General features: G+C 45.2%; 1 protein-coding gene across 1 annotated transcript in view; it reads left to right on the forward strand.

The window, feature by feature from the left end:
* STPG1 (sperm tail PG-rich repeat containing 1) overlaps window positions 1-14687 on the forward strand; it is a 48164-nt gene that overhangs the window by 10046 nt on the left and 23431 nt on the right. The window contains exons 3-4 of the mRNA XM_032418018.1: window positions 2599-2717; window positions 11995-12096. Of these exons, the coding sequence (XP_032273909.1) occupies window positions 2599-2717; window positions 11995-12096 (221 nt within the window). The remainder of the gene's footprint in view (window positions 1-2598; window positions 2718-11994; window positions 12097-14687) is intronic.

Here is a 14687-nt window from a genome sequence, read left to right on the forward strand (position 1 = left end):
GTAGAGTGTTCTATAAATGTCAGTTAGGTCAAGTTAGGTAACAGTATTGTTCAAGTCATATATCTTTTTTTAAATTTTAAGTAATCTCTACACCCAACTCGGGGCTCAAACTCACAGCCCCAAGGTCAAGAGTTGCATGCTCTGCTGACTGAGCTAGCCAGGCGCCCTCAAGTCTTTTGTATCTTTACTGATCTTCTATCTACTTATTTAAATTATTGAGGGAGGAACTTTTAAATCTGACTATAATTGTGGAATATTCTATTTCTTCTTGTAGTACTGTCAGTTTTTACTTCATGTATTTTGTATTTCTTGTTATTGGGTGTATCAGCATTTAGGCTTGTTATATTCTCTTGAAGAATTGACCCCTATCTGATTATGAAATGACCCTCTTTATTGCAGGTAATATTTTTTACTCTGAAATCTGCTTTGCCTGATATTAATATCTAGCTTTCTTCTGATTAGTGTTAACATAGTGTATCTTTTCCCATTCTTTTATTTTTAACCTATTTCTGGGATTTTATTTAAAGTATATACATATATATATATTTTAAGATTTTATTTATTTTATTTTTTTAAGATTTTATTTATTAATTTGACAGAGACAGAGATAGTGAGAGCAGGAACACAAGCAGGGGGGAGTGGGAGAGGGAGAAGCAGGCTTCCGGCTGAGCAGGGAGCCTGATGTGGGACTTGATCCCAGGACCCTGGGATCATGACCTGAGCCAAAGGCTTAATGACTAAGCCACCCAGGCACCCAAGATTTTATTTATTTTAGAGAGAGAGAGAGCGTGCGAGCGGGGGAAGGAGCAGAGGGGGAGGGACAAACAGACTCTGCACTGAGTGCAGAGCCTGATGCTGGGCTTGACCCCAGGACCCTGAGATCATGACCTGAGCCAAAATCAAGAGTCAGACCCTTAACCAACTGAGCCACCCAGACGCCCCTAAAGTATATTTCTTGTAGGCAGCATATAGTTAGGTCTTTCTTTCTTATCCCTTTTGACCATCTGTCTTTTGATTGGGATTTTTTTTTTGAAATTTAATGTGAATATTGGTGTGTAGGTTTAAGTTTACCATCTTGCGGTTTGTTTGCTATTTGTCCCATCTGTTCCATTTTTACTTTTTCTGTCATCTTTTGCATTGAGTATTTTTTTTTTGGTTTCTATTTTCTATTTTTTGTTTTTATTTCTATTTTATCCCCTTTGTTGGCGCCTGGCTTGCTTAGTCGGTGGAGCCTGCAACTCTTAATCTCGGGGTTGTGAGTTTGAGCCCCATGTTGGGTGTAGAGATTACTCTAAAAAAATAAAATCTTTAAAAAAAAAAGAGTAACTTTTTGCGATGTTTTCTTAGTGGCTGCTTTAGAGCAAAGAGTTGGCAAACTTCGGCCTTTGGCCGAATCTCACCTGCTGCCTGTTTTTATAAATTAAATTTTGGTTTTGATTGATTGTTTATCTTCTCATTATGAATTGCATTTTTTCATCTTTGCGTGCCTATCAATTCTTACTTGAACACCATATATTTTTCATGTTATTTGTTGGGTGCTGGATCCTTTTGTAGTCCTGCAAATTCTTGTGCTTTTTTTTCTGCAGTTAAGTTACTTGGAAACAGGTGCATTTTTTCAAGTCTGGCTGTTAAGTGTTATTAGCTGGAACCCGGGCAGCAGCATTTAGTCTAGGGGTAATTTTGCTCTATTTGTGAGGTAAAACTCTCTGCATACTCTATGTTCTAGGAATTATAAAGCTTTCCATTCTGATTCGTGGGAATAGGGGCTATTCCTGTACCTGTGTTCAGGTGTTATTGTTCACTTAATTCTTTCGGTTGATTTTTTCCCCAACCTTGGGTAGTGTTGTCATGTGCGTATCCGGATCAATACTTAGGAAACTACTTGAGGGGAACCCCGTGCAGGTCTCCAGAACTCTTTCTCTGTGTTACTCTCTTCTCTGGTTCTCGGCTTTGTGAACTCGAGAACACTGGTCTTTCTGGGCTTCCCGATTCATTCATTCCTCAACTCAAGAGGACTGCCTGGATTCCTCCTTCCTGGGCTGTGGCCTGGAAACTTCTCCAGGCCGTAAGCTGGGGGCCGTCTTATTGCTGACCCATTTGCTTCCCATTTCTCACGGATCCCCATCCTTTGTTGCTTGATGTCCAGTGCCCGGAAAACCATTGTTTCATATATTTTGTCCATGTTTAACTTCTATTTCCACAGCTAGGAGGGCAAATCCAGTCCCATTTTGGTTGGAAATGAAAGTTCAATTATCCAGAGTGGTTTTTTAAAAATCTTATTTTTCTGGTTGTCTTCCTCAAGAGGGTTGCTTTTCTGCAGGTGGCTTCCCTCCACTTGTGCTCTCTGGCTCTAACTCTCTGTTAAATAAATAAATAAAATCTTAAAAAAAATAAAACTTTAAGGGGTGCCTGGCTGCCTCAGTTGGTGGAGCATGAGACTCTTGATCTTGGGGTTGTGAGTTCAAGCCCCGGGTTGTGTGGGGCGATTAGTTAAAAATAAAGTCTTGAAAAAATAACAAAATAAAACTTTAAAGTGCTCTTTGTTTGCTACATTTGTCAGTTCTCTGGGCTAATTTTTATTTTGTTTTTGTTGTGTAGGTTTTACTGCTGCATATCCAACACAATCCTCCATCCCTTTTAAAAGCCAGACCTCAACAATTCCGGAATCAGAGAAAAAGGGATTCAATAGTCAAGCGAAGAGATTTTATTATAAAAAGGTAATGACATCATCTTAGAGACTCTTAGTCTGGGTTTGAGCCTCGGGGGACAGGCGCACCAGTTGGGCTGGTGCAGTTGCCCCTATGACCAGTAGAGGGCAGTGTCACCCAAGGAGCCACAGCCTCCTCTCGAATCCTGTGCTCTGAATTATAAGAATGAGTTGGGGAGGTATTAGATTCAGGGAGAACAACAGTGTCTGGACTTCCGGTGCCACATTGAACCCCCAAAAAAGTTTTAAGAAGAAATGTATTTTGAAATTTCTTATAAAAATATAAAATTCAAAAATTGCAGGTGTATGAAGTAAAAGGTAAAAATTCTTTTCTCTCCCCTCTCCTCCAGCTTCACTCCTTCTGACAGGAGAGGAAATAACGAGGTTTTCTTCAAATAACATACTAGTAAAAATAAAAGAGTCAAATAAATTTAAAATTACCTTTGTGATGAAGGCCCCCCTCTTTTTAAAAACTTCCTTTAACAGTGTATTATTACTGTTCCTGTTTTTCCTCCATCCTCACCCTCTTCCCCACATATTTCTATGTCCCTTTTCCTCTTTGATCTGGAAAATTCTGCTTGGCTCCTGGTCCTCAGGCAGCTTGGGATTTCATTGGCTAAAGGCCCAAGGGTCTAACCTTCTCCTCTTTCACCAGCAGGGGGCTGAAGCACCTCACAGACGTCCATAGAATCTTTAAAATTCTTCATTCCTTCATTCATTTAACCAAGATCTTTAGAATAACATTTTTTTGAAGGAGTCATCATCTTCAGCTACCTTTTGCTGCATTCTGATAATGTTTTTGATCTCATAACCTTGCCAAGATGGCGGAGCGGGAAGGAGATGTAGATTTTGAAGGCAAGTGAGTCAGGAAGGACTTGCTCAGCAAGCCCCTTTGCCCCTAGGCCTGTTCCTGCTTTGTAAACAAGAACGCTGAACGAGAGAATGTTTAAGTTCCTTTTACTTCTAACATTTTAGGATTCTAAGAAAGCAAATAATAAAGAATATAGTATGTGTATATGCCCACGTGCACACACGCGCACACACACACTTTTAATTACTTGACAGTTTTTCCCAAAAATGATAAATAAGGTATTTGCTCAGGAGTTTTCTCTCTTCTCCCTCTAGTTTCTGTGTGTTTTAACTGTCCCTCTGTCTGTCTGTCTGTCTCTTCTGTTTGGTGTCTCATTTGTCAAGCCAGTGATAATACATTTTCCATCTCTGGAACACTGGCAATTCCAATAAAAATAATAGCAGCCACCATTTACTGATGCCTTCTGTGTGTGCAGTCATTTTTAGACCATATCTCTAATCCTCAGAACAATGCTGAAAGGAAGGGTTTATTATCTTAATTTAATAGGAGAGGAAATGGAGGCTTAGGAAAGTTAAATGACCCACCCAAGGTCATGCAGCACAGGGCTTGGTACATAAGAGGCCCTACATAAATATTTGCTGAATCAACATGCAAAGAATTAGACCTCAAACCCAGGTCTAGCTCACTCCAAAGCCTCGTGTTCTTTCCACACACTACCACACCCCCTTTTGTGGCCTGTGAAGCCACACATTTCATTTATGAAAGTCAGCACGTATGTTTCTGAATAGACCTTAGCAAAACAACCCAAGCTCAAGAGAGGGAAAGATGGCAAGCAATGAGCATAGGCACCATCCTACATGATCTAGTTCTGAAGACTCAAATCCAGAAACAGAATGGGCCGGTGTTTCGAGGTAGCTTTCCAGCTACTACTGCTCTTCAGAAAAGTTTCTGCTGAGGGAACCAAGGTGGCAGCCGGCAAAGCTACGGGCAGCCATCAAATATAGAAAAAAATCGTTCAGAAATTCGATTCGCACTTTCCAAATGGAGCCACGTTGGTTTGACAATGTGGAAACTTTAAGTACTTGAAAGCCTTCTGTAAATAAGTATGTAAATAATTTTGTGGCAAGAGCATGGGATCCGTAAATCAGGTTCCCTGCGTTCTGCCCCCTTAAAGAGGTCTGTGCCTTTAGACGGGTCACTTGGCTTTTCTTTTTTTTTTTTTTTTAAGATTTTATTTATTTATTTGACAGAGAGAGACAGAGCGAGAGAGGGAATACAAGCAGGGGGAGTGGGAGAGGGAGAAGCAGGCTTTCCGCCGAGCAGGGAGCCCAATGTGGGGCTCGATCCCAGGACCCTGGGATCATGACCTGAGCCGAAGGCTGATGCTTAACGACTGAGCCACGCAGGCGCCCATCACTTGGCTTTTCTGAGCTTCAGTTTCCTCATCTGAAACATAAGGAAGATTTGAGCTATATAATTTTTTTAGGTTCTTGAAGCTATAAAAGGAGAAAAAAAATGTTCTCGTCCCATGCTCATTATTCTCATTTTTCTTGAGGGAAGCGGACATTGAGAAGTTAAAGATGTTGTTTAACATCACCCAATAATTTAGTGAGGGAGGCAATACAAATTAAAAACAGATTTTAAAACTCTGGTGTTTCACCACCCTTCTTAGAACATTAATCGTCCACACCCTGTGCCTGAGCTCATAATTTGGTTGTATCCTCATATTAGTTCTGTGACCCATTTAACATCTTTAACACAGAGAATCGGTGTCTTGGAAAATGTGCACTTACCTTATCGGTCTAACCTTGTGGGGAAACACTGCCCGGCTCACGTGCCCCATACAACCCTGAGTCCTGGGTACAAAGAATCCTTCACAGAGCTCGGCATCTTGACTGGCAATTTGCGCTGCTAGAAATGAAGTCTGCTTCCCTGCACAATTTATGATTATTTACAGATGTGCTGGTGACTCCGTGTGCATGAAGAGACATGCCTCATCTGGGACAGAACAGAGCCCAGGAGCCCGATGGACATTTTCTTCCTCCACCGCCCTGTTTCAATTCCTCTCTGGATGGTGGTCACTGCTTTCCAAGCCATGTAACACTAATAACGTCTTCGCATCATTTTAAGAGCAAGGATGTTATAATAGTTAGGCCCTTGCCGGGGATTACCGTTCCATGATTCTAAACCTGACTTATCCCTTCCAGGCTCAAATGAATGAATGCTGGTAGCATAGGGCACTGCATTCTCTAGATGGGCACAGCTTAAAAATACATGTTAATTTTATATGTAGCTTGAGAGTAAATCCACCTTTCCAAATGGTAAGCAGGCCCATGTTTAATTTGTGATGAAATAAAATTAATACTGTTTCACTCACTAACTTGACAAGGCACTGAACCAGGGATATTTTACACGTCAAGGAGATTTAAGTGAAAGGAAGTTCAGTTTGCAGGGGCCACCATGTTCAAGGGGATAATTAGCCCAAGTGTGCACTCAGCTGCGTGTTTGACCCACAATGGGCTCTGCCTGACCTCTCTGCTCCGGAAGCCTGACTTCGCCCTGTGGGTCACCAGCACGCCTTCCTAAGGAGTCTGCAGTCCCTGTTCCTGGAAATAAACACTTGGCTGGCATTGACAGCATGCCAGGCACCCCTCGAAGACTTTTGCATTTATTAACTCATTTAATCCCCATAATAACCCTGTGAGCTGAGTCTCATCATTATCTCCGCTTTTCACATCATGATCCGGAGACACAAAGAGGGTTGAGGGACTTGCACAGCCAGGGTCGGGCAGAGCCTGCCCGCCGCAGGCGGCAGCTCCTGGTTCCAGACACTGTTCCCCGCGTCTCCTGGGGACGGAAGCAGGGACACCCTCCTCTGTGCTCTGACAGCCACTCTCGTGCCCTCGGCCGCCTTCTGCTGGGCCTGATGGTAGTGGGTGTGCACGTCGGGACCCTCCATCCCATTCCTGGAACACGTGAGCTGCTAACAGGTCGTGCTTCATCCTCGCACCTTAGCCTGGGCTCTGGTCCGCCGTGGCCTTCTGTGTATGTTTGTTGAGTTGAGTTCTTGCCGATATGCCACTCAGGGGACTTCAAGGGGCTGCTAATAAGCTGACATCAGATTTGAGCAAGAGGAGGGCTCTGAAAAAGAGAAGCAGGTGTGCTCTCGGGGACAATACCCACAGTAACCAATGCTTCAAAAATGCGGGTTTGACTTCTCTTGTCTGTGTTTCCAGCCCAGCCCTCTGGGCCAGCTGTGGGCAAACAGCTGGTGCCCGTTTTCATCTGTCAGGTGGCCAGTGTCCCGCTGCCCTGGCTCCCCCAAACTTATCTGAGCAACGAAGAAACAATCTCTTCAAGAGACCTCATCCCGTTTTCCTGCTTGCTCCCTTCGGGCTCCCAGGGACCTTTCATTGCTGACATCCTCCCCCATCCTGAACAAAACAGTGGTGTTTTCTCATGTGGAGTATGCTCGCTGCCTCTCTCCCTTTTCAGCCGTGACCAGAGGTGCGGAAACTTTGATGCCAGACAGAAATAGATGTGGGGTGAGGCAGGGAGGGAGAGAAGGCAAGAAGGGGGAAGGGCGTCTTATAAGGGGCACATCTCAGAGTCAGAGACAGTTTGAACCAGAAGGGCCTCAGCGACCTGGAAGCCCCGGGCTCCGCAGAAGGGCCCTTTCTGTGACAGTGTCTCATGCTGAAGACCACTGGTGGGCCAGGTAAAGACTGCTCGAAGCTGCTGCCAACTCCAGCCCCCTTTCCCGGGCTCCCTGGTGGACAACAGGAATGTGGTCTGAACACCACAGATCTTGACACCCCCACACGCCTCCCTGCACGTTCACAGATGAGGGGCCTGAGGTCTGGGGAGGGGACGTGCCCTGGGGGCAGATGCCAGGTCTCCCACCGTGTAGTCCTCATCACTTTGGCCACGTCAACCTGAGTAAAAGCTTTCTGACTTCAATGAAGTCAACAGGGTCGATGGACACATTGTCCTGAGACCTTAAGACTAGAGGCATTTGTAAGAAGAAGTTGTTCCCTCAAGAGCCCTAAGTCCCTATGTGGTTTTACCGGTGGATTAACCACAGCACAAGCCTCTGCTTCCATCTCAGACATGTCCTCCTTCTGTTAGATACGTCTAAGCCCTTCAGCAGACCCCCAGTTGTCATTCATCTTGTGCACTATTGAGAAATGCCAGCTCACCAGCCCCCAAAAGAAACCAAAGCAAGGTGGAATATCTTTGAAGAGTCAAAAGGCAGCTCTAGTGGGGTCTTTAGCCAATGATCCAAATGAGACTACATTTCCCAAGCCAAGAAACAGTTTGACAAACCATTGATTTGAGAGTATTAATTGGACAGAATTTCTGAAATCAGGACTAGAAAAGTCAGGCTATGTACCTGGCTCCAAGCCGGTGGACTCTAAGCTTCCTATAACCTATGGACATACCTGGGGGGAGGAGATACATGCCCTGCTCCCTGTTGCCTCCTCCTCATTACCTGTCTAACCTATACCAGGATCAAGTGAACGTAGACCTTTGTCCCACCCTTGGCACCTGCAGGGGCTGCCGTTTGGGATTCTAATCCTTCAAAAGGGCTCTCAAAGTGCATTTCAACCAAATGTCACCCAGCTGCATATTGGGTCGAGGGGTGGGAGCACATCAGCCAGTCCTCCCTTGGTCAGTCCCAGTCTCAAGGTCTTTAACCCCCATGGGAAGGTTTGGCTCCCTTGTGGGCAATGCCAAGAGTAGCAGCCACACGCTGGCACTGTGTATCGATTCATTTAATCCTCACACGGTGGGGAAGGCCCGGGAGACAACAGTATGGCATCCACATCGTCCTCTGGGCACTGGGCAGGCGGGCTGTAGAGCTCAGTTAAATCGTTCTTTCCTCTTCTCCCTCCCCTCACCCATTTTTGCTTTGTTGGTTTATTTGGGTTTTGCCCTCTGGGGTGGTCTTGGCCAAGAAACCAAGGGTGGCTAAGTTCACCCCAGTTGCAATTACCTGGGTTCTTCTTCCTGGGATCTGCACTGAGAGGCCTAAACTCACCAAGTCACAAAAGGTTAGTCATCAGAACTGTTATCCAGAGGTGAAAGGTCTGGATTTTTATTGCCCTCCCAGCCAGCCATTCATCAGCCCGTCTAGCAGTCGCAGGAGAAGGCCTGAAGGCTCTGCAGTTGGAGGTTTCCCTCCGAGGAGCTTAGAAACCTACCTGCGTGTTGTGTGAAGGTAGTGGTGTGCTGGTAAACCAGCTCTCCCCTCCACAAAGGAAAGTTCTGATTTATAGGGTTTGTCAATTTCTGGGGTGTAAATACTCCCACCTTGCTTTCAAGCTACCACTAGCAAAATCTCTGACATTCTAACAGTCACCCTCTCAAGCTGCCATCCATGGGCCAGCTCTGACATACTGCTGCCTGGACATCTCTTCTCAGCAGGCAGCCCTCTCTCCCTCCAGGCTAAGAGGTGCCAGCCCTCTTCATATTTGGCCTGGACTCAAACCAATTTGCAACACAGCAGAATTAAAACGTGATCAAGGTCCAGTGGGGTTGCTGGATTTAGCAAATAAGAACACAGGACTTCTAGTTAATTTAGAATTTCAGATAAATGACAAACAACTATTTTAGTATAAGTATGTCCCAAATATTGCATGGGACATACTTACACTAAAATAGCTTTTCAAGGTTTATCTGAAATTCAAATTTACCTGGGCAGGCTGGGAGGGAGCAGCCTTGCACGCCTTGTATTTTATTGGGCAACTCTAGCTCCTCAGACACATGCAGGTGTCTGGAAAATGTGTGTGAGCTGATGGCCGTGTAGAGTGTGGGGGGGGGACTAGAAGCCAGAGGTGCGCGTCTTCCTTGTTCACTGTTTAAACCTGGAAGAGTCATGCTGACGTGTCCTGCTTCAGCTCTTCCTTGATTTAGGGGCTCTTGCGAAGCTAAGAGGCACCCAAAGGCATTGAGTCCGATGTCTCTCATTTACAAATGAGGAAACTGAGGCCCAGCGATGTGACTTGCTCCAGGTCACTTAGCTAGTCGCAGCATTGAGACGAAAATTTCCTGATTCAAAACTCTGTGGGATTTTTTTCTTTTATCCTACACATTCTCATTTGAAAATCAGTTTGGTTTAATGGGTAAGAGTAGACTCTGTATGTTTGGTGGGGGTGGGAAAAATGGGTGAAGGGAATCAGAAGGCAGAAACTTCTAGTTATCAAATAAGTCAGGGGGATGTGACACACAGCATGGCGACCACAGTTAGTGATACTGGATTGCATTTTGGGAGTTGCTAAGAGAGTAGATCTTAAAAGTTCTCTTCAGAAGGCAAAAATGCTACAACTGTGTATGGTGACAGGTGTTAACTGGATTTACTGCGGTGATCACTTTCCAGCGTGTACAAATACCGAATCATGCAGTACACACAACACTAATATAATGTTATGTGTCAATTATATCTCAATTAAAAAAAAAAAGAGTAGGCTTTGTACTAAGACCACCTGGGTTCAAATTCTGGCCCTGACAGTTACTAGCCATGGGACCTTGGGCTTTATCTTTTTTGGCCCTGTCTTCCCGTCTTTAAAATGGGGATTAAAGGGCGCCTGGGTGGCTCAGTCGGTTAAGTGTCTGCCTTCAGCTCAGGTCATGGTCTCAGGGTCCTGGGATTGAGCCCCACATCGGGCTCCTTGCTCAGTGGAGAGTCTCCTTCTCCCTCTGCTCCTCCCCCAGCTTGTGCTCTCTCTCTCTCAAATAAATAAATAAAATCTTTAAAAATAAATAAATAAAATAAAATGGGGATTAAGGGACGCCTGGGTGGCTCAGTGGGTTAGGCGTCTGCCTTTGGCTCAGGTCATGATCACTGGGTCCTGGGATCGAGCCCCGCATCCAGCTCCGCACTCAGCAGGAGGTCTGCTTCTCCCTCTCCCACTCGCTCCCCCTGCTTGTGCTCTCTTTCTGTCAAATAAAGTCCTTTAAAATTAATTAATTAATTAATTAATTAAAATGGGGATTAAATGAGTTGCTGCATGTAAAATACTCAGAACAGTGCCTGGCACACAGTGAGCGGCCACTCCATAAATAAATGCTAGCCCCACAAATAGCCCCCTAGAAGAATCTCTTCTGGGTTTCCCTGCAGCTCCTTGAATCTGCTCCCACGTGCCGATGTCTTCTGAACTTGGCCTAGGGCGCTGGTGCACCTGGTTCTGCCGCCCATCTCATGGTCTGCCCCATTCTCCCTGGTGATCAGCCCCCACTCTGTGCACCTGAGATCATCATCACCTACAAAGTGGGAATTAGTGCCCTGGACCCACCTGCTTTGAGCAATGCTCAAAGGATCCACTGCATTTAAAATTCAGCACGGAGGAACCTGTTAATCTCACTGATGGCTCTATCCCCTATATTAAACCATAATCAGACACTGCTCAGGCCAGACTGGAAAGTCCTGGAAGGCCCTGGTGGCACCTTAGGCTTTCTTTCTGCCCTGAGGAAGGTAGTAGGGATGGTGGAGGCAGGATGAGCCTCAGGGGCAGAGGTTGGAGAGACTTGATAACACCCCCACTGCAGAGAGTTTGTGTTCATCATGTCCTTAGCACTGGATCCAGGTACTTGTGGCAGTGGGATATTGGGAAAATTCATCTCCACTGGCCTCAGTGTCTCCATCTGTAAAATGGGGACAGTAACCCCTTCCTCGTCGGAGGACTAAGTGAAGAAACCTTTGAAAAGCTCATGGCATCAAGCTGGCACCCAGTAAACTCTCAAGAGTGGAGCATCCTTGTCATTTCATGCCACTTGCTTGGCCAACTTCTGTCAACATATACCTCCCCTTGGTAACTAGCATGGGAAATGAGATGAAAGCTCAATTAACTGCAAAAGCAGAAATGAGCTTCGAAATCAAGCTGCTGTTTATTCCTATCATACCTGCATCATTTAGCATTTGAGCCTCACGAGCCTGCCTCTTTTTGTTTGAGAAGAATTAGACATGGTTTTGTTTGGCATGAAGGCTGTTTTTGTTTCATTTTGCTTTATAAACAGAAACCCTGATTTCTCTTCTGAAAGGTTGATGAGGAAGCTGAGTCAGGTGGGTGTGGTTAACGTGAAATCGGTCATCATTCCCTTACCTTGGGCTTGGCTTCCCCAATCAGCACACACTGACTTGCGTATCAGCCACACTGAGCATCCCATCTTGTGCTCATTTCTCTAATGGCATGAAAAAAACAACAGCATTCTTCTGGAATGCAGGACGACGTGGTGGAGTGAGCCAGGGCTTTGGGGGTCCCAGACCCAGGCTGGAATTCCAACCCCCAGCACTTGGTAACCGAGACAGTGAGCGGGCAGGCTAGGCAATGGTGGAGCCAGACTATCACCCATGAAGTGGTGGTGATGCCTAGCCTGGAGGATTACAGTGAGGCTGAGCATTAATGGATATAAAGTTTGCGGAAAAGCACGGTGGAAATGAATGTACCCCGATGACACCCCATTCTCTTCCTTTCAGGATAGCATCCCAGGTCCGGGGTTCTACAACGTCATTCACCAATCTCCAGTGTTCAACAGTGCCTCGTTGTCTACGAAAGGGACGTGCACTTTTCCCTCTATGGTGAGAAATCCTTCCTTGAGTAAGGCCACTAGCGGATCAGTCATTTCCTCCGTCCGTTGCATAAACATGTATTGGACAGCTGGTCCCTTCTCTCCAAAGGCCGTGGTTCTAATTAGGAGAGTAACTGCTGCCTCAGGTGTCATGCAGGTAAATTAGAGCCTGTGTCTTTAAGTAATTATCCCCCCACTGCTACACATTGGAGAAGAGAGGCTAGAGGGATATTTAGAACCTGATCACCCACATCAATTTTGTCATCATGGAGTGGACTAGGCAGATGTTTTCCTGAGATTTTTAGGCACCAGGGAAAAGCTCTTACCCTAATAGGATGTATTACACCACTTGGTCTAATTGGGTTATTCAAATTATTGAGAAATCTTCTAGGAGCAAAAATAAAGCAGACAACAGGCTGAAATGGAGTTATCTTCCTCCCCTCCCTACTTCCCTTCTTTGTAAGATGTGGGTCTTTATCTTTGTGGATGGCTCTAAGAATCAAGGAGCTATATGAAGTACCAATGTCCCTGACTAGACTTGGGCAAGGATTTTTTCTTTTGTTCTTAATTTGAGTATCTATAAATTGGCAAGAAGAAGAGATATGGCAAGGGAAAAGGGTCAAACTGGGATTAAGATTAGGAAAGTGAAAAAGAAAGCAAACCCAAACTAGCATCAACAAAACTCATATGCCCTCTGTCCCTTTAAAAATTATAATAATCTCTTGCAAAATTGTATTATAATGCCTGACACTGGAACTGATTTCAAAACAAAACAAAACACCACACAAAGGATCCATTTAAGATACGCTGAATGCAGCCACTTACTGGAATTTGACTTTGGCAGAGCTGACTTTGGAGCTAGCTCCCCGTCGGCGGAGACGTGGAAGTCACCCATGCCCCCAGTGAGCTCACAGAACAACCATGCCTCTGCCTTGTTTTCTGCCCCAAGCCCTGCAAATAAAGGGACCTGAAAGCAATCAGCAATAGAAGTGCCATCTCACGAAGTCTTGGCACAGGACACAAGACTTAAGACCTAAGCCTGACTCAGCAGAGGATTCTCGATGTGGCCTCAAGCACGTCACCCTTCTGTGTCCCAGTTACCTCATAAAAGTGGAGACTCCCTGGAGGCACTGGGCAAATCACAATGAGTGAAATGCTCTTTGAAACTGCAGAGTATTGTAAACACGTTAAATATTATGAGTGTTACCACCTGAGTCACAAACAAGATCTCCCGCACCTCCTAGGTTTTCTCTCTGAGAAATTCTTGGCCGTAGAGGGGCACTGCCCATTCCTGCTTGGTCCCAAAGAAGGGACAGAATGAGAGCGCACGATCAATTCCCTACTAGGCTTTGTGTGCAGTAACTTTCCAAACGATGAGGCTGGGCCATCTGGAGAAGAGGCTCAGGGGAAGGTCCGAGTATTACAGAATCTAATCAGGCCTGTCAGGTCCTTAAAAAATTCAGACCAAACCCAAAAGAAAACAGACATGGAGTTGTGCAGGCTTTCCCTCCCTGCTTTGATGGATGGGAATTTATAGACATTTAAGTTCCTATAACCAGCCTGCAGTGGCTGATGGAAATCTGTTAAGAGACCCCACATCTTACCTACTTCCTTTCTGCGCCAATGTGAATTTCATGCCTTCCCCGCCCCCCTTAGTGACTTTCACATTTGGCACCTCTTCCATTTCTGGATCTGTGGACTCTGAGGGTATGAAAAGTAGACCTCGTCAGAGAAAGATCTGCCCGACTGACACTGGTGTAGCCAGGAGGAGTGTGATTGTAGGTGAGGGTGAACAAAAAACTCTGTGGATCAATAAATTCTAAAAACTTCCTGATGACTGTTGGAACCCCTACACCCAGCCTTTGGAGAGGACCTGTCATCTCACTAAGTCCAAATAATTTAAAGAACTTCATTAATATATTCTAAATCTTTGCTCCAGGATTATTCATGAGGCTGACAGAAGGTTAAATTAGGCAGGTGGGAGGAGACTTTCATGGCCTTTCTCTATTTGCATGGTGACCGGAGTGGTTCTGGAAAAATTAGTAGGTGCTGGAGAGAGGTTCACAAATGCCAGCATGCAGCCAGATTGGAGCCCACAGGCCTGGCAATTAAAAGAAAGTCAAGGGGTGGGGAGGGTTGTGTGAGTCAGTGTTACTTCAGCTATATTCTGAGACAAATTCTATCACAATGCTTTATGAAACTTGGCTTCAAATGAACAATTAGAACGATTTTTTCCGCAAAAGTATGTTCATAGGTATTCTAGGCCAAAAAGATTTTATGATCTAGTTAAGTTTCAGGAAGGCTGGGTAAGTCAAGTTGGGTTTGTTTATGGTAGGACTTCTCAGGGTACTTAATATGATGGTGTGTATTATGAGTCTTCAACATGGGAACACACTATGAGGCTTCTCAAGTTTATTTGACTCTGGAGCTCTCTCCCTGCTGTCACCACGAACACTAACTTATCTTATAGAACTGGTATGCCAGGGAACACTTCGGGAAATAGTGCTTTAGAAAAACGTGCTTGCCTCATCTGTTGGGTGAGTCGGGATAGACATGCCACAAATGGGACCACCGGGGGTGGTGACCCTTCTTCTATGGAAG

Source organism: Phoca vitulina, unplaced genomic scaffold (genome assembly GCF_004348235.1).
Source record: "Phoca vitulina isolate PV1807 unplaced genomic scaffold, GSC_HSeal_1.0 scaffold2, whole genome shotgun sequence".
NCBI classification, from domain to species: Eukaryota; Metazoa; Chordata; class Mammalia; order Carnivora; family Phocidae; genus Phoca; species Phoca vitulina.